Consider the following 14,877-nt stretch of genomic DNA (forward strand, 5'->3'; position numbering starts at 1 on the left):
TACTACTATAGTTGCTTCTCGCATAGATGCCGGCATGTCAGAGCCCTCAAAGATAGCATTATATAGTTTCAGCAACCTAGGGATCAGCAGATCTAAGTAGGTGGGAGTAAAATTCCACAGGTAAACCATCCGATCCTGGGGCTTTAGATCTGGGGAATTCTGCTATGGCTCTGGATATCTCATCTGTTGTCGCCAGTGGTTTAGACATTAATGGCTGTGTATTGAGTTATTTTGAGAGGACAGCAAATTTACACTGTTATACAAGCTGTACACTCACTACTTTACATTGTAGCAAAGTGTCATTTCTTCAGTGTTGTCACATGAAAAGATAGAATAAAATATTTACAAAAATGTGAGGGGTGTACTCACTTTTGTGAGATGTTTAATATTTACTCTAGGGATATGTGCCCAGGCCAGTGATGGCGAACCTCGACAGCCCAGATGTTTTGAAACTACATTTCCCATGATGCTCATGCACTCTGCAGTGTAGTTGAGCATCATGAGAAATGTAGTTTCAAAACATCTGGGGTGCCAAGGTTCGCCATCACTGGCCTAGGCTATAATGGCGGCGAGGGGGCAGGGCTGCTGAACAAAAAAATTAAAAAAAAAACAACCCCATAAGAAATAGCGTCCCCCTCCCCCCCAATAAACAAAACACAGGTGCTATTATAAAGGTGGTGGGGGCAGAGGCAGACAAAGCCTCATGTACTGTAGAGGCCAAGCTGATGAGGGCTTCCCTTTCACCTACTGTCCAAAACCCCCTGGAGCTGGTGAAAGGGTGTAATATAACAAGGAAAGGCAAGGGTGCCTGAGGCAGGTCCTGGAATGGTGAGTGGTCAGATGACAGTCTGAATGGAGAGGGCCAGCTTGGCACGGATCACTCCCCAGACCGCAATCAGTTCAGCAATGAAGCGAGGAGAGAAACAAAGCAGACCGGATAGTGCATCACTGTATAAAACCAGTGCATTTATTCAGTAAAGACTGTACTCACAAGACAAAAAAAAAAAAATGAAACAAGCTCAAAATCCGCTGTTGAATGAACTAGATGGACTTTTTTCAACCAGACTAACTATGTAACGCGCCGGCAGCGTGATAATGTCAGTAGCTTAGGCTCAGCCCAATGGATTTGTTGTAGAGGATGCAGTCAGAGGCCAGGGTTCCTTACCCTTGACAATATCCTCTGTGATAAAACACAGCTCTATGGAGGTGGCCATCTTGGTACAAGCAGGGCTTGACTTCCTCATGTTAGAGTCTCCAGAAAGGAGAACAGTGAGCAGCACAGTAGTGACATCACCAAATCGCACTCCAAATCTCCATAAACTAGAAGTCAGGGGCAACAGTGCCTGAGATCTCACACTTCAGATAAAGAGCTATATGGCTGTAGGCACACTCATGTACCAGGAAGTGCACTTCTATTTTTTAGGAGAAATTCCAGACAAAATGTTCATTTTCAGGGTAATTCTTGGGCACATTTCTAGGTGTTTCTTGTAACATAGCAAACCTTCGCTTTTTGAACTCAGTTCCATTTTATCAGTCATTTGTTGGGGTGACCAAATACAATTGACCATACGGTTTAGGTGTCACTTGTATGTTTAGCTGATTGGCTGGAGTACTAAGGAGTAAGTCTGCTCAAGCGTAGGGAACACAGCAAAGGTAAATTACATGACTCCAAACGCATTCCATGACACCAAACAGTTTATTATACAACATCAAACATATTTTAGACACAGCTCTCTTGTCAGTATAGCCCAGCTACCTCAACACAAGGACCTATTTTTATGAACAAGTTTTCCACACTACGCCCAGGTGATGTCTGGTCAGCCAGGATTGTTGCTGGGCGCTGCTGGGGTTACACTGAAGTAATCTTCTGAATAGCTGACCTGTGCCCTCTTGTCTTTGTGGGAGCCCTTCACACTGTTCTGGACGGCTGCAGAGAGGAGACATCCCGGGTTAGAAGGTGACACACACAAATTAGAAAAGGCCTCATGGAGGAGGCACAATAGAGAGGGCTCCCATGCGAGACAGTAAACCACCTCCCCTGTCTCCAGCCTGAACATTACATCTATGCGTTTAATCATTTTTTTACATGTTAAATATCAAATAAAGAAGGGTTAAAAGAACAATTAAAGATTCATCAGAGAGTGTAAGTCAAAAGCTTGGGGTGGTATAAAAACAAAAGCCCCACACAGAGACTGCTTAGCCCATTCAATCAGGTCCCCACATCCAAAATACACTGCTTAAAAAAAAAAATGTAAGGAACACTTTGAGCACACATCAGATCTTAATGGGGAAAAATATCATGCTGGATATCTATACTGATATGGACTGGGTAATGTGTTAGGAATGAAAGGATGCCACATTGTATGATGGAAATGAAAATTATCATCCTACAGAGGGCTGAATATAAAGACACCCCCAAAAACTCAAAGTGATAAAATTATGCAACAAGCTAGTCCATTCTGCTGAAATTTCATTGCAGCAACTCAAAATGGCACTCAGTAGTTTGTATGGCCCCCACTTGCTTGTATTCATGCCTGACAACGTCGGGGCATGCTCCTAATGAGACAACGAATGGTGTCCTGGGGCATTTCCTTCCAGATCTGGGCCAGGGCATCACTGAGCTCCTGAAAAGACTGAGTCGCAACCTGGTGGCATCAGATGGACCAAAAACAAAATGTACTAGAGGCGTTCTATTGGATTTAGGTCAGGTGAGCGTGGGGGCCATTCAATGGTATAAATTCCTTCATCCTCCAGGAACTGGCTGCATACGCTCACCACATGAGGCCAGGCATTGTCATGCACCAGGAGGAACCCAGGACCCACTGCACCAGTGTATGGTCTGACAATGGGTCCAAGGATTAAATCCCGATACCCAATGGCAGTCAGGGTGCCATTATCTAGCCTGTAGAGGTCTGTACTAGAGGTCGACCGATATGGGTTTTTCTCTGGCCGATGCCAAAGCCGATATTTAGAAATCGCGGTGGCCGATGGCCGATATATGATGCCGATTTTTTTTGGGCCGATATATTAGGCCGATTTCTTTTTTTTTTTCCCTTCATCGCATAAAATCTAACAGTTAGCGCCTGTAAAACCTGTAAAACGGCTCCCCTGCAGTCTATGTGAAAGCTTGAGTGCTGTCACACTGAGGCGATGCGCTGGCAGGATGTTAAAAAAAAGTCCTGCAAGCGGCATCTTTGGAGCGGTGTATACCGCTCCTCCACCACTCCTGCCCATTGAAATGAATGTGCACCGCTGCCGAAGCGCCTGCAAAGCGTTTCGGCAGCAGCGCTTCAGGGGCGCATTTAACCCCTTCTTCGGCCGCTAGCTGGGTTATAAGCGCCCCGCTAGCAGCCGAATAGCGCCGCTAAAATGACGGTAAAGCGCCGCTAAAACTAACAGCGTTTTACCGTCAACGCATGCCCGCTCCAGTGTGAAAGCAGCCTTAAGTAATAAGTGATACAGAAAATTTTTTATGTTTAAACATTTATTAAACAAAACAAACCTCCAATCAGTTCACTTGTATGTATAATTTAGATTAAAAAAAAAAATAACTATCTTAAATACACAAAAACAGGTAATCAAAACTTTTGGACGAAAAAAAATGGGCTAACTTTACTGCTTTTTTTTTTTTTTTTTTTTTTATTTCGTTAGTGTATTTTTTCAAAAAAAAATTGCGTTTGAAAGACCGCTGCGCAAATACCGTGTGACATAAAATATTGCAACAACCGCTATTTTATTCCCTAGGGTCTCTGCTAGAAAAAATATATATAATGTTTGGGGGTTCTAAGTGATTTTCTAGCAGAAAATACAGGATTTTTACTTGTAAGCAACAAGTGTCAGAAAAGATTTAGTCTTTAAATGGTTAAACTGAGAACTTCTCCACGGAGTTCAGTCTATTGATAAAAGAACCTGAAAGAGATACAAATGTATCTTCTTATCAGATTTGGCAGGCTGCCCAGAGTAGGAGAGAAGAAAACTTCAGAAAACTTGCATTGACTTCTATTACAGAAGTCATTTGCAAGTCCCGCTGAAGGTATAATCGGCTTTTTTTATCAGCACAATCGGCCGATGCCGATTAAGTAAAAAAAAGCCAAATATCGGCCGATATATCGGCCGGCCGATATATCGGTCGACCTCTAGTCTGTACGTCCCTCCATGGATATGCCTCACCAGACCACCACTGACCCACCACCAAACCTTTCATGCTGAACAATGTTACAGGCAGCATAACATTCTCCACAGCTTCTCCAGACCCTTTCATGTCTGTCACATGTGCTCAGGGTGAACCTGCTCTCATCTGTGAAAAGCACAGGGTCCCAGTGGCAGACCTGCCAATTCTGATGTTCAATGGCAAATGCTAATCGAGCTCCACAGTGCGGGGCAGTGAGCACAGGGCCCACTAGAGGACTTCAGGCCCTCAGGCCACCCTCGTGAAGTTTGTTTCTGATTGTTTGGTCAGAGACATTCACACCAGTGGCCGGCTGGAGGTCATTTTGTAGGGCTCTGGCAGTGCTCATCCTGTTCCTCCTTGCACAAAGGAGCAGATACCGGTCCTGCTGATGGGGTAAGGACCTTCTATGTTCCTGTCCAGCTTTTCTAGAGTAACTGTTTGTCTCCTGGAATCTCCTCCATACTCTTGAGACTGTGCTGGGAGACACAGCAAATCTTCTGGCAAGGACACATATTGATGTGCCATACTGGAGGAGTTGGACTACCTGTGCAACCTCTATAGGGTCCAGGTATCACCTCATGCTACCAGTAGTGACAGTGACCCTAGCCAAATGCAAAACTAGTGAAACAGTCAGAAAAGAGGAGTAGGGGGGAAAAGAAAAAAAAAAAAAAAAAAAAAAAAAAAAAAAAAAAGGTCAGTGGCCTCCGTTCCTGTTTTGGAGGTCGTCTCATCGTTGCCCATCTAGTACACCTGTTGTTAATTTCATTAACACCAAAGCAGCTGAAACTGATTAACAACCCCCTCTGCTACTTAACTGACCAGATCAATATCCCAGGAGTCCAATTGACTTGATGCTATACTCTCATTAAAAAGTGTTCCTTTTTTTTGAGCAGTGTAGATGAATAACCATAAAATGTATATCCCCCTAGCTTACAAACTGTGGGTAAAAAAAACACTCGAAGACATGTATACATATAAATCATAATATTATATGACCCAGAAATATTCAAAAATTACAAAAATATACCAGTACCCTTAAAAAAATAAATAAATAAAATAAAAATAAAAAAACACAACCCTAGGGTTTGACAACTTTGCTCTGAATCTAGGAGCCAGCTAATAAGGTTAGGAGTCAGTTTTTAACTAACAAAGCTTTTTTGCGATATGGCGCTGCGCTACTTTAATTGCGTGGTCATGCAACACTGTACCCAAATGAAATTTATAAATTTTTTTTCAAACAAATAGAGCATTTTGGTGGTATTTGATCACCACTGGCTAATTTTTGCACTTTAAACAAAAAAAGACCAAAAATTACAAATATACATTTTTTTTTCTTTTTGCTAGAAAACATATCCCATAAAAAAAAAAAAAAAAAAAAAAAGCAGCATATATTTATGGGTTTGCATGAAAATAGCGCCTACAAATGGCGATACATATGTTGTAAAGCGCTGCGCAAACTGTTGGCGCTATATAAATCCTGTATAATAATAAAAATATATACCAGATTTTTTTATACTAGTAATGGTGGTGATCAGTGACTTATAGCAAGACTGTGATAGTACGACGAGCATTCTGACACTGGCATCACCAGTGACACTAATACAGCGATCAGTGCCAATAAAATGCACTGTCACCACAGTACTAATGACATTGGGTAGGAAGGAGTTAACATCTGGGGCAATAAAAGGGTTAGCTGTGTACCTAGGGAGTGTAATGTAACTTTACTGTGTATGTGAATTTACTCCTTTGCGCTACATGGTGTCCGATATAAATAATGTTCACAAGGAACAAAGGAGAGACCCAAATAGCAAATAAGATGGTTGACTTTATCCATTAAATTTAACGATGGATATTGCTGCCAACACCTGTAATGTCTGCATATACACAATGCAATAGTAAAACAAAAATAGTGTGGTGCTAATTCCCAATGTTCAATAATATATCACCTTGATAGTCAGCTAAAAATCAAAAATACATACTGTGCATCAACATTCAAAGTATATGCTCTCAAAATGTATACTCATTCAATGTTACTATAATAAAAAATCCGTAGCAACCACCTCTAAAATATAATAAGGAAAGGGGGAAACAACGGGAAAAAAAAAAAAGGGTGATAATCAGTCCATGTATGCCCTATTGGGCAGTGCATCCAAAATTCAGTGCTGAAAAACCCAAACAAATGAGTGTAAAGTTCTTTCCATTATAAATAAAGTGCTGTGTCAGTTCTCCAGATAAAGTGATTAATCCGTGCAATCCAATATTTCATCAATGTGCTCCACCACTGTACAAGTTGCCTGCTCACCTTAAATCGGAGTTCCAGTTGTTTTTCAGTTTAATAAAAGTCGGCTGCTACAAAAAGTGTAGCTACTGACCTTTAATAAACAAACAGACACTAACCTGTGCCACGGTCCAGCGATGCGGCCGCTCGAAGCCTCGGTCCTCTCCGCTGCGCCGTCATTGCTACTGTGGGCAGACGGCCGTGACAGCTTGCGGCTTCACAGCCCCCTGTGTGCCCTCTCTCTTTTTGCCTGGGTGACCACTGACACTCGAATGAAAAGTGACGGGAAATACACATTTTTACAGTTGTCACAGAAACAGGGGGTGTAGGGAAATCTTCCACCCGTTCTGCTAATACCTCTGTCAGAGGATATTTTCCCTCAGCTTGACAAGATTTCCTCTGACCTCCTGTTGGGGACCCCTGAGAATGCGCTAGAGTGTGAAACGCGTTGGGTGGAGCTAAAGGGTGCTGAAGTCTTGCTGCCACATGGCTTTACATGTGGGAGCCATCTTTGTGAGTTTTTGATTCTTGCTTTTTATATTGGTTTGTTGAGCCCAGCTTTTAAAATAAATACTACACTATTTGAGCACTTTTGGCTCCTGTGGTTAGCCCTTCTTTTACACAGCTGCACTACAGATCTGCTGGCCCCAGAAAGTGATGGCCTTACTGATACCAGAGAGTTACTATCCTTAAAAGGGACTGCTCCTAAGAGCAAGATACTGTGATCCATCCTTCTTGGGAAAATATGAAAATGCTTAAATGCTGCCTATAATTTAAGCAGCCACATCTTCTGGTAAGTGCAGTGTGTTGGTGGTGGTTATCACTGTGGAGAAGCGAAAAAGTGGACTAGAACCATCCAGGACTATATAAATCTTTAACCACTTAAGCCCCGGAATATTTGGCCCCTTAATGACCAGGCCATTTTTTGCGATACAGCACTGCGTCGCTTTAACTGACAATTGTGCAGTCGTGAAACGTTGTACAAAAACAAAATTGAAGTCCTTTTTCCCACAAATAGAGATTTCTTTTGGTGGTATTTGATCACCTCTGCGATTTTAATTTTTTGTGCTATAAACAAAAAGCGAAAATTTTGAAAAAAAAATTTTTTTTTCTTTACTTTTGGCTATAATAAACATCCCCAAAATTAAAAAAAAAAAATCTTTCTCAGTTTATTTTAGGCCGATATGTATTCTACTACATATTTTTGTTAAAAAAAAAAAAAAAAAAAAAATCAATCATTAAAATCATATTGATTGGTTTGCGCAAAAATTATAGCGTCTACAAAATAGGGGATAGATTTATGGCATTTTTAATTTATTTTTTTTTTCTAGTAATGGCAATGATCTGCAATTTTTATCGGGACTGCGACATTGCGGTGGACAGATCGGGCACTTTTGACACTTTTTTGGGACCATTGACATGTATACAGCGTTCAGAGCTAAAAATAGCTACTGATTACTGTATAAATGTCATTGGCAGGGATGGGGTTAACACTAGGGGGCGATCAAGGGGTTAAATGTGTGTCCTAGGGAGTGATTCTAACTGTGGGGGGATGGGACTGCCTGAGGGAGGAGACCAATTGTTGTTCCTAAGCATTAGGAACAACTGATCAGTTTCCTCACCCCTGACATAACGGAGATCTGTCTATTTACATTGACAGACCTCCGTTTTGTCTCTGTGTGGAGCAATCAGTGGTGCCCAGCGGACATCGCATTGGCTCAGTCGGTATGCGTGCCCCCTAGTGGTCTTAAAGCTCCCGACGTACAGCTACGACGGCTCGTCCAGGGGAGCCAACCTGCAGCAGTATAACTGCGGTGGCTGGTCGGGAAGCTGTTAACCGCTTGCCGGCTGGCTCATGCCGATCTACGTCAGCAGAAGGGCACATACAGGCAGATTAACGTACCTGTACGTTGCCCTTTGGGAAGCGGTTTGCGGGCACGCACACCCGCCGAAACCTCCATGAGTGTGATCGCGGGTTCTGCGGACTCGATGTCCGCCGGGGATACCCGCGATCGTCTCACTGAGAGGAAGAACAGGGAAATGCTGATGTAAACTAGTATTTCCCCGTTCTGCCTAGTGGCACTGACCACAGCTCCCTGTAATCAGCGTCGTGTCACACATAGCCCCTCCCCCCACAGTTAGAATCACTCCCTAGGAGACACTTAACCCCTACAGGGCCACCTAGTGGTTAACCCCTTTACTGCCAGTCACATTTACACATTATATAGTTATCAATGCATTTTTAATTGCGCCGATCGCTGTATAAATGTGAATGGTCCCAAAATAGCGCCAAAAGTGTCCGATCTGTCCGCCTTAATGTCACAGTCATGATAAAAATCGCTGATCGCCGACATTAATAGTAAAAAAAAAACTACTTATTAATAAAAATGCCATAAAACGATCCCCTATTTTGTAGACGCTATAACTTTTGCGCAAACCAAACGCTTATTGCGATTTTTTTTACCAAAAATATGTAGAAGAATACATATCGGCCTAAACCGAGGAAAAAAAATGTTTTTTTTTTATATATTTTTTTAGGGATATTCATTATAGCAAAAAGTAATGCGTTCTTTTTCCAAAATTGACACAATTTTTTTGTTTATAGCGCAAAAAATAAAAACCAGCAGAGGTGATCAAATACCACCAAAAGAGAGCTCTATTTGTGGGGAAAAAAGGACGTCAATTTTGTTTGGGAGCAACGTCGCACGACCGCGCAATTGTCAGTTAAAGCGACGCAGTGTCGAATCGCAAAATATCGCTCTGGTCTACACATCCACATTTTTCATAAGTTTTAAATTTACGTTTATTTTTTTTTTCACGTGCTGGTCAAGTGATATATAGATAAACTGAATTATATATTATTTGCACACACTAATGCTTCATGTTATTTAAAAGGGACGGATATTATTTATTCGTTTTGCTTTTGAATTGTACATATATCATTCAGACATTATTGTCCCATGTCATTTAAAGGGACAGAAACCATTTATTCACTTGGATTCTTCACTTGATATATTTATGTTTTGGGACATAGTTTTTGTTGATTTTTTTTTATTATTGTGTTTAAGCGCAGCACTGTTCTTACTATCTGACTTGCTGCAGATTCTAAATCGCATTGTGAGATGTTCACAGTGTGCAGTGAAATCAGAATGAGTAATTTCAGTACAGGAGAGGAGCCGGTACAACTGTGAAAGAAAGGTTGGAGTCCAGCTTTAAGTAAAAACAACTGTAAATAAACTGATCTTTTTTTTATCTTACCTGACATTTGCTGATGAAGAATCAGTCACTTTTTGTCTTTTATGGCTAATTTTTTCTTTATGTTTGTTTACAGCTCAGGTTGAATTACCTTGATAGGCTTTTGTCTTTTTTTCGCCTCCCATAACGACACAACTGTATTACACCGGGAACCCGGCACACACAATCTCAATACTCACCCAACTGGCCCCAGACGGATTTCTCAATGGCGGCATCCAGCATCGGCTGCTTCCGAGCAATGCTGACACTGATCGTGACATCTTCGATCGTGGTGTTATCAAGCTGGTAAAGGAGACAAAGCAGGAAAAATTTGAAATTCAGAAGAACAAGAAAGAAGGAGGAGGAGGAGGAGGAGGAGGAGGAGGAGGAGGAGGAGGGGGGCTCAGTGAGAGGTCATACATTTGAGTTTCTCCCCCAGAAAAAAAAAAAAAACAAAAAAACAAAAAAAAAAAAAAAACACGAGTTCTTGGCAAGTTCTATTAATGCCAACTTTGCTTCCTGCTGAGCACTGCTGCACAGAGTCTCTTTCACTACACTGAAAACGGGGCCGATCTACCTCCTGTGCTGCCCACAAAAGGTCCTTTAAGTTTTAGGACCCCATTACTTAAGGCGGAGTTCCGCTTAAAAAAAAAAAAAAAAAATTAAAAGTCAGCAGCTACAAATACTGCAGCTGCTGACTTTTAATAAATCGGACACTTAACTGTCCCAGGGTCCAGCAATGCAGGGGATCGAACCCGCGCTTGTCTCTCCCTCCGCTCAGTGGCGCCGGCATTGTAACTGTGGGCGCTCAACTGTGGCTTCACAGCTGGGCACCCACTGCGCATGCGCGAGCTGCGCAATCATCTGGGACCTGTGACGTGTCCCAGATGATTGCCTAGAGGGAGGCGGGAGAGCTGATCTGCCTTCTGGCGCCGAGGGAAGTGACGTAAGGAGCCGAGGTAAGTAAGGAGGAAGATTACGAGGGACCCCCTAGCAACAGGCATTAAGAGGTGAGAAAAAAAAAAAAAAAAAATTCTCCAAATGTTTTTTTTTTTAAATGATTTCATGCACATTAAGGACATTTTTTTTTTTTTTGGGTGGAACTCCACTTTAAAGGAACCAGCTATGTCTGAACTAGGCCCCAGGATCTCAGAGGCCGGGCTCCAGTCAGGTACTTTCAGCAACCATTTCCATCATGATGATGTAATGACACAATTCACTATACTGTGCTGTTGCCCCATGATATTACTTGCAGTTGAAATGCAATGTAGAATACTGATATAACATAACACATTAAAGCATTTTTTACCCTAAAAGAAATAAAAATAAAATAAAAAATAAAATAAAAGGATCCTGTTCCCTTAAAGCATTTTATACAGCATAGTGCTTGTGCTGTGTGATTTGGTTCTATCATCTGAAATACCTGACTGATCCTGCCTGGTTCTGCCCTCCCCCCTGTAAACTGAACACAGTTTATCATGGCTGCTGAGCCCTGACACTGTGGTCAATTTACGTGCCTCTGTCAAATATGCAGCTCTTCTCTGTCCCGCCCCCCCCCCCCCCAGCCTGTCTGCTTGTACTAGTGCCCACCCCTCCCTTCCTGCTGGTATCATAATTTAGAGTTGTTGCTACAATCCCATCTGTTCTAATAAGTGTGCCCCAGTGCGTTTTGTAAAAAATATGCTGCTAAATACCTTATTTTATAGCGCCCCTTGGCGCTCACGTGACCGGCCGCCTCTCTCCTCCTCCTGGCTGACGTCAGCGGGGGTTCTCGACCCCGCCCACATTGCTGTCAGATCGAGAGAGGCGGCCGGTCAAGTGAGTGCCGAGGGGCACTATAAGTGGCTTAACAACTAAGCTCAGTTCTAAGATATAGGTGTTATTTTATCTCATGAGAAAAACAAAGAAAGTTCAAATCACAAACATAAATATCGCTTAACGTGGTTCTAAAAGTACAAGGTTTTTTACCCTAATGAATTCTATGCTTTAAAGTGGAAGTAAACTCGCACCCACAAATGTTCCTTATTTGAAACATTAATAGACACTGTACAAGTCGCTGTGTGCAGATGTCTCCTAACCTGCTCGGTTTGCTTGTAATCTGTTCAGTTTACTTTTTTGATGTCAGCGGCGCATGCGTGCAATTCCCCTGATTCACGGCCCCCTCATAGTGCCGCAAATCCATTCATCGCTATGCAGTGGCTCCGTCATCCCCTCCGTGCCGACTACACCGAGATCCCATGAGATTTGTGGGACTTGCCGCGTCACATAGCACGGCACACAGGAGCAGAGATCAGCTGTATCACACAGCGGACTACGCATGCGCAATATTACAGCTAGGAAACACAGAAAGGGCAGAAGTATAGGGCACTGCGGACCCTGAAGACATTACTAAGCATGGCGCCGGCTTCTCCTGGTAAGCAAGAATTTTAAAACAGCTGGAAAATTAGGAAACATCTGAAGGGGTTATTAACCATGCAGAATGAGTTGGAATGCTTTATTACACTGGCATTATTAAGAAACAGCATTTGAGGGACAGGGTTTACTTCCTCTTTAAAGTAAAAAAACTTCTGCATGCAGCCCCCTTATAATTACCTGAGCCTGATCTCGATCCAGCAATGTGCACGAGAGCAGCAGCTCTCTCTCTCCTCACTGGACAGAAAGGCAGGAGCGGGAGCCATGGGCAGAACCTTTTTTTTTCTATTTTGAATATATTAGGGGGATGGTTCAAAGACCTGTGATATTTTTCCATCTGTGTCCCATTAAAGAGATTTTCTTTCACTTTCAAATCTATATACACAACAGGAAGAGAGAGGACATCTCTGCAAAGTAAGGAAAGTTTTCCCTTAGTTGTCACCAAAACAAGTGTCCCCATTAGGGGACTTTAACTCTATTCCTGTTCTTGTGACAACTTAAAGTTTCCCTCACCTTTCGTTCTGGTGACAATGGCAGCAGGGACATAGACCGCAATAAAAAAAACTTTATACGGGACTTTTTCAAACGAGTGCGTTTCCCACACCACACGTGAACACTCTGCCCTTGTGAGACTAATTGTTAATGGCACCCCAGACACATCTCACAAATACAATGCCTTTGTGGGCACCACACCGCATGGTACTGCAGTAACATGTTTTTTTTGGTGCCTGCCATCTGTGTTCCGGTACGTTTGGCAGCCAATTAAAATGAATGTCAAATCCGGAGCACACGGAACTGCACCAATTCCTCCATTCTGACCAAGTTTTGTGTTACACCGATATTTCAGGTAAACACGGTGCCATTCTGCAGCCACCGCACCCCAAAACCACACTTTTGCTTACTTGGATTAGGGGGTGCATGTTCCCGCAGCATTCTGTATATTTTTTGGTGTGGCTGCACAGCTGCATGATCCATTCACAGTGAATGTAAAAACTACAAGTCTCATCTACCTACCACTTTGGTTCTCAATGGAACACAAGTGTGGTGACTCCTAAGCCCCAGTGGGTTGGGTGAAACATGTTGGGGGCATGGTCCGAGGAGTAGCATTGAGTGAGGCTTTCACATGTATACACCAATACTAGGATAGGCTATGGCGAGCGGCGCGCTTTCAAGCTAAAATGTTCAATGCCCACTGGATGAGTTTTTCTTATGCTGGCATCCCTATTATCCTGAGTGCCAATAGGGTTTTACATACCAGCCTGGAGCTGCACCACCAAGTACTTATGGCCTTATTACAAGTGCGGTGACTACACTTACAGCTAATTGGTTACTCCCTCCAACATCATAACCAAAAGGTCCATAGCTTTGTATAGACCCAGGGCTGGAGGAAAGATTTGCAGGTGTCTATCAATTGCAACCGTAATGCATGGACCACAGTTACAATATTTTGCAGGTCCAATGGAAAAAAAAAAAATGAATACATACACTTCTTTTTGCAACATGGATACATTTATCATTTTTTTTTTATAAAAAGGGGAAATTACATTTAATTGTATCACAACAATATTTATAGAAAAAAAAAAAAAGGGAGGATTAAAAAAAATCTATTTCTAATACAAAAGATTCTTATTTATTCACAATTGACCACCTTCAAATTTAAAATGCTTAAAAAAGGCCACACATTAAAAAAAGCCTAATGGATAGTCAGAATAGTCTACAAGAACCTAGAGGTCGACCGATATGGGTTTTTCTCTGGCCGATGCCAAAGCCGATATTTAGAAATCGCAGTGGCCGATGGCCGATATATGATGCCGATTTTTTGGGGCCGATATATTAGGCCGATTTCTTTTATTTTTTCCCTTCATCTCATAAAATCTAACAGTTAGACCCCTTTCACACTGGGGCGTTTTTCAGGCGCTTTTGGGCTAAAAATAGCGACTGTAAAATGGCTCCCCTGCAGTCTATGTGAAAGCTCGAGTGCTTTCACACTGAGGCGATGCGCTGGCAGGATGTTAAAAAAAAGTCCTGCAAGCGGCATCTTTGGAGCGGTGTATACCGCTCCTCCACCACTCCTGCCCATTGAAATGAATGCGCACCGCTGCCGAAGCGCCTGCAAAGCGTTTCGGCAGCAGCGCTTCAGGGGCGCATTTAACCCCTTCTTCGGCCGCTAGCTGGGTTATAAGCGCCCTGCTAGCAGCCGAATAGCGCCGCTAAAATGACGGTAAAGCGCCACTAAAACTAACAGCGTTTTACCGTCAACGCATGCCCGCTCCAGTGTGAAAGCAGCCTTAAGTAATACAGAAAATTTTTTATATGTAAACATTAAACAAAACAAACCTCCAATCAGTTCACTTGTATGTATAATTTAGATTAAAAAAAAAAAAAAACTATATCTTAAATATTAAATACACAAAAACAGGTAATCAAAACTTTTGGACGAAAAAAAATGGGCTAACTTTACTGCTTTTTTTTTTTTTATTTCATTAGTGTATTTTTTTAAAAAAAAATTGCGTTTGAAAGACCGCTGCGCAAATACCGTGTGACATAAAATATTGCAACAACCGCTATTTTATTCCCTAGGGTCTCTGCTAGAAAAAATATATATAATGTTTGGGGGTTCTAAGTGATTTTCTAGCAGAAAATACAGGATTTTTACTTGTAAGCAACAAGTGTCAGAAAAGATTTAGTCTTTAAATGGTTAAACTGAGAACTTCTCCACGGAGTTCAGTCTATTGATAAAAGAACCTGAAAGAGATACAAATGTATCTTCTTATCAGATTTG

At 42.1% G+C, this 14,877-nt stretch overlaps 1 protein-coding gene across 1 annotated transcript in view; it reads right to left on the reverse strand.

Annotated features, from left to right (window-relative positions):
* Positions 1-1,677: 1,677 nt before the first annotated feature.
* Positions 1,678-14,877, reverse strand: part of NELFE (negative elongation factor complex member E) — a 34,180-nt gene continuing 20,980 nt past the window's right edge. The window contains exons 10-11 of the mRNA XM_073598428.1: positions 9,884-9,986; positions 1,678-1,927 (exon numbers count right to left, since the gene is read on the reverse strand). Coding sequence (XP_073454529.1) covers positions 1,818-1,927; positions 9,884-9,986 — 213 coding nt within the window. The 3' untranslated portion in view covers positions 1,678-1,817. The remainder of the gene's footprint in view (positions 1,928-9,883; positions 9,987-14,877) is intronic.

Source organism: Aquarana catesbeiana, linkage group LG09, assembly GCF_042186555.1.
Source record: "Aquarana catesbeiana isolate 2022-GZ linkage group LG09, ASM4218655v1, whole genome shotgun sequence".
NCBI lineage: Eukaryota > Metazoa > Chordata > Amphibia > Anura > Ranidae > Aquarana > Aquarana catesbeiana.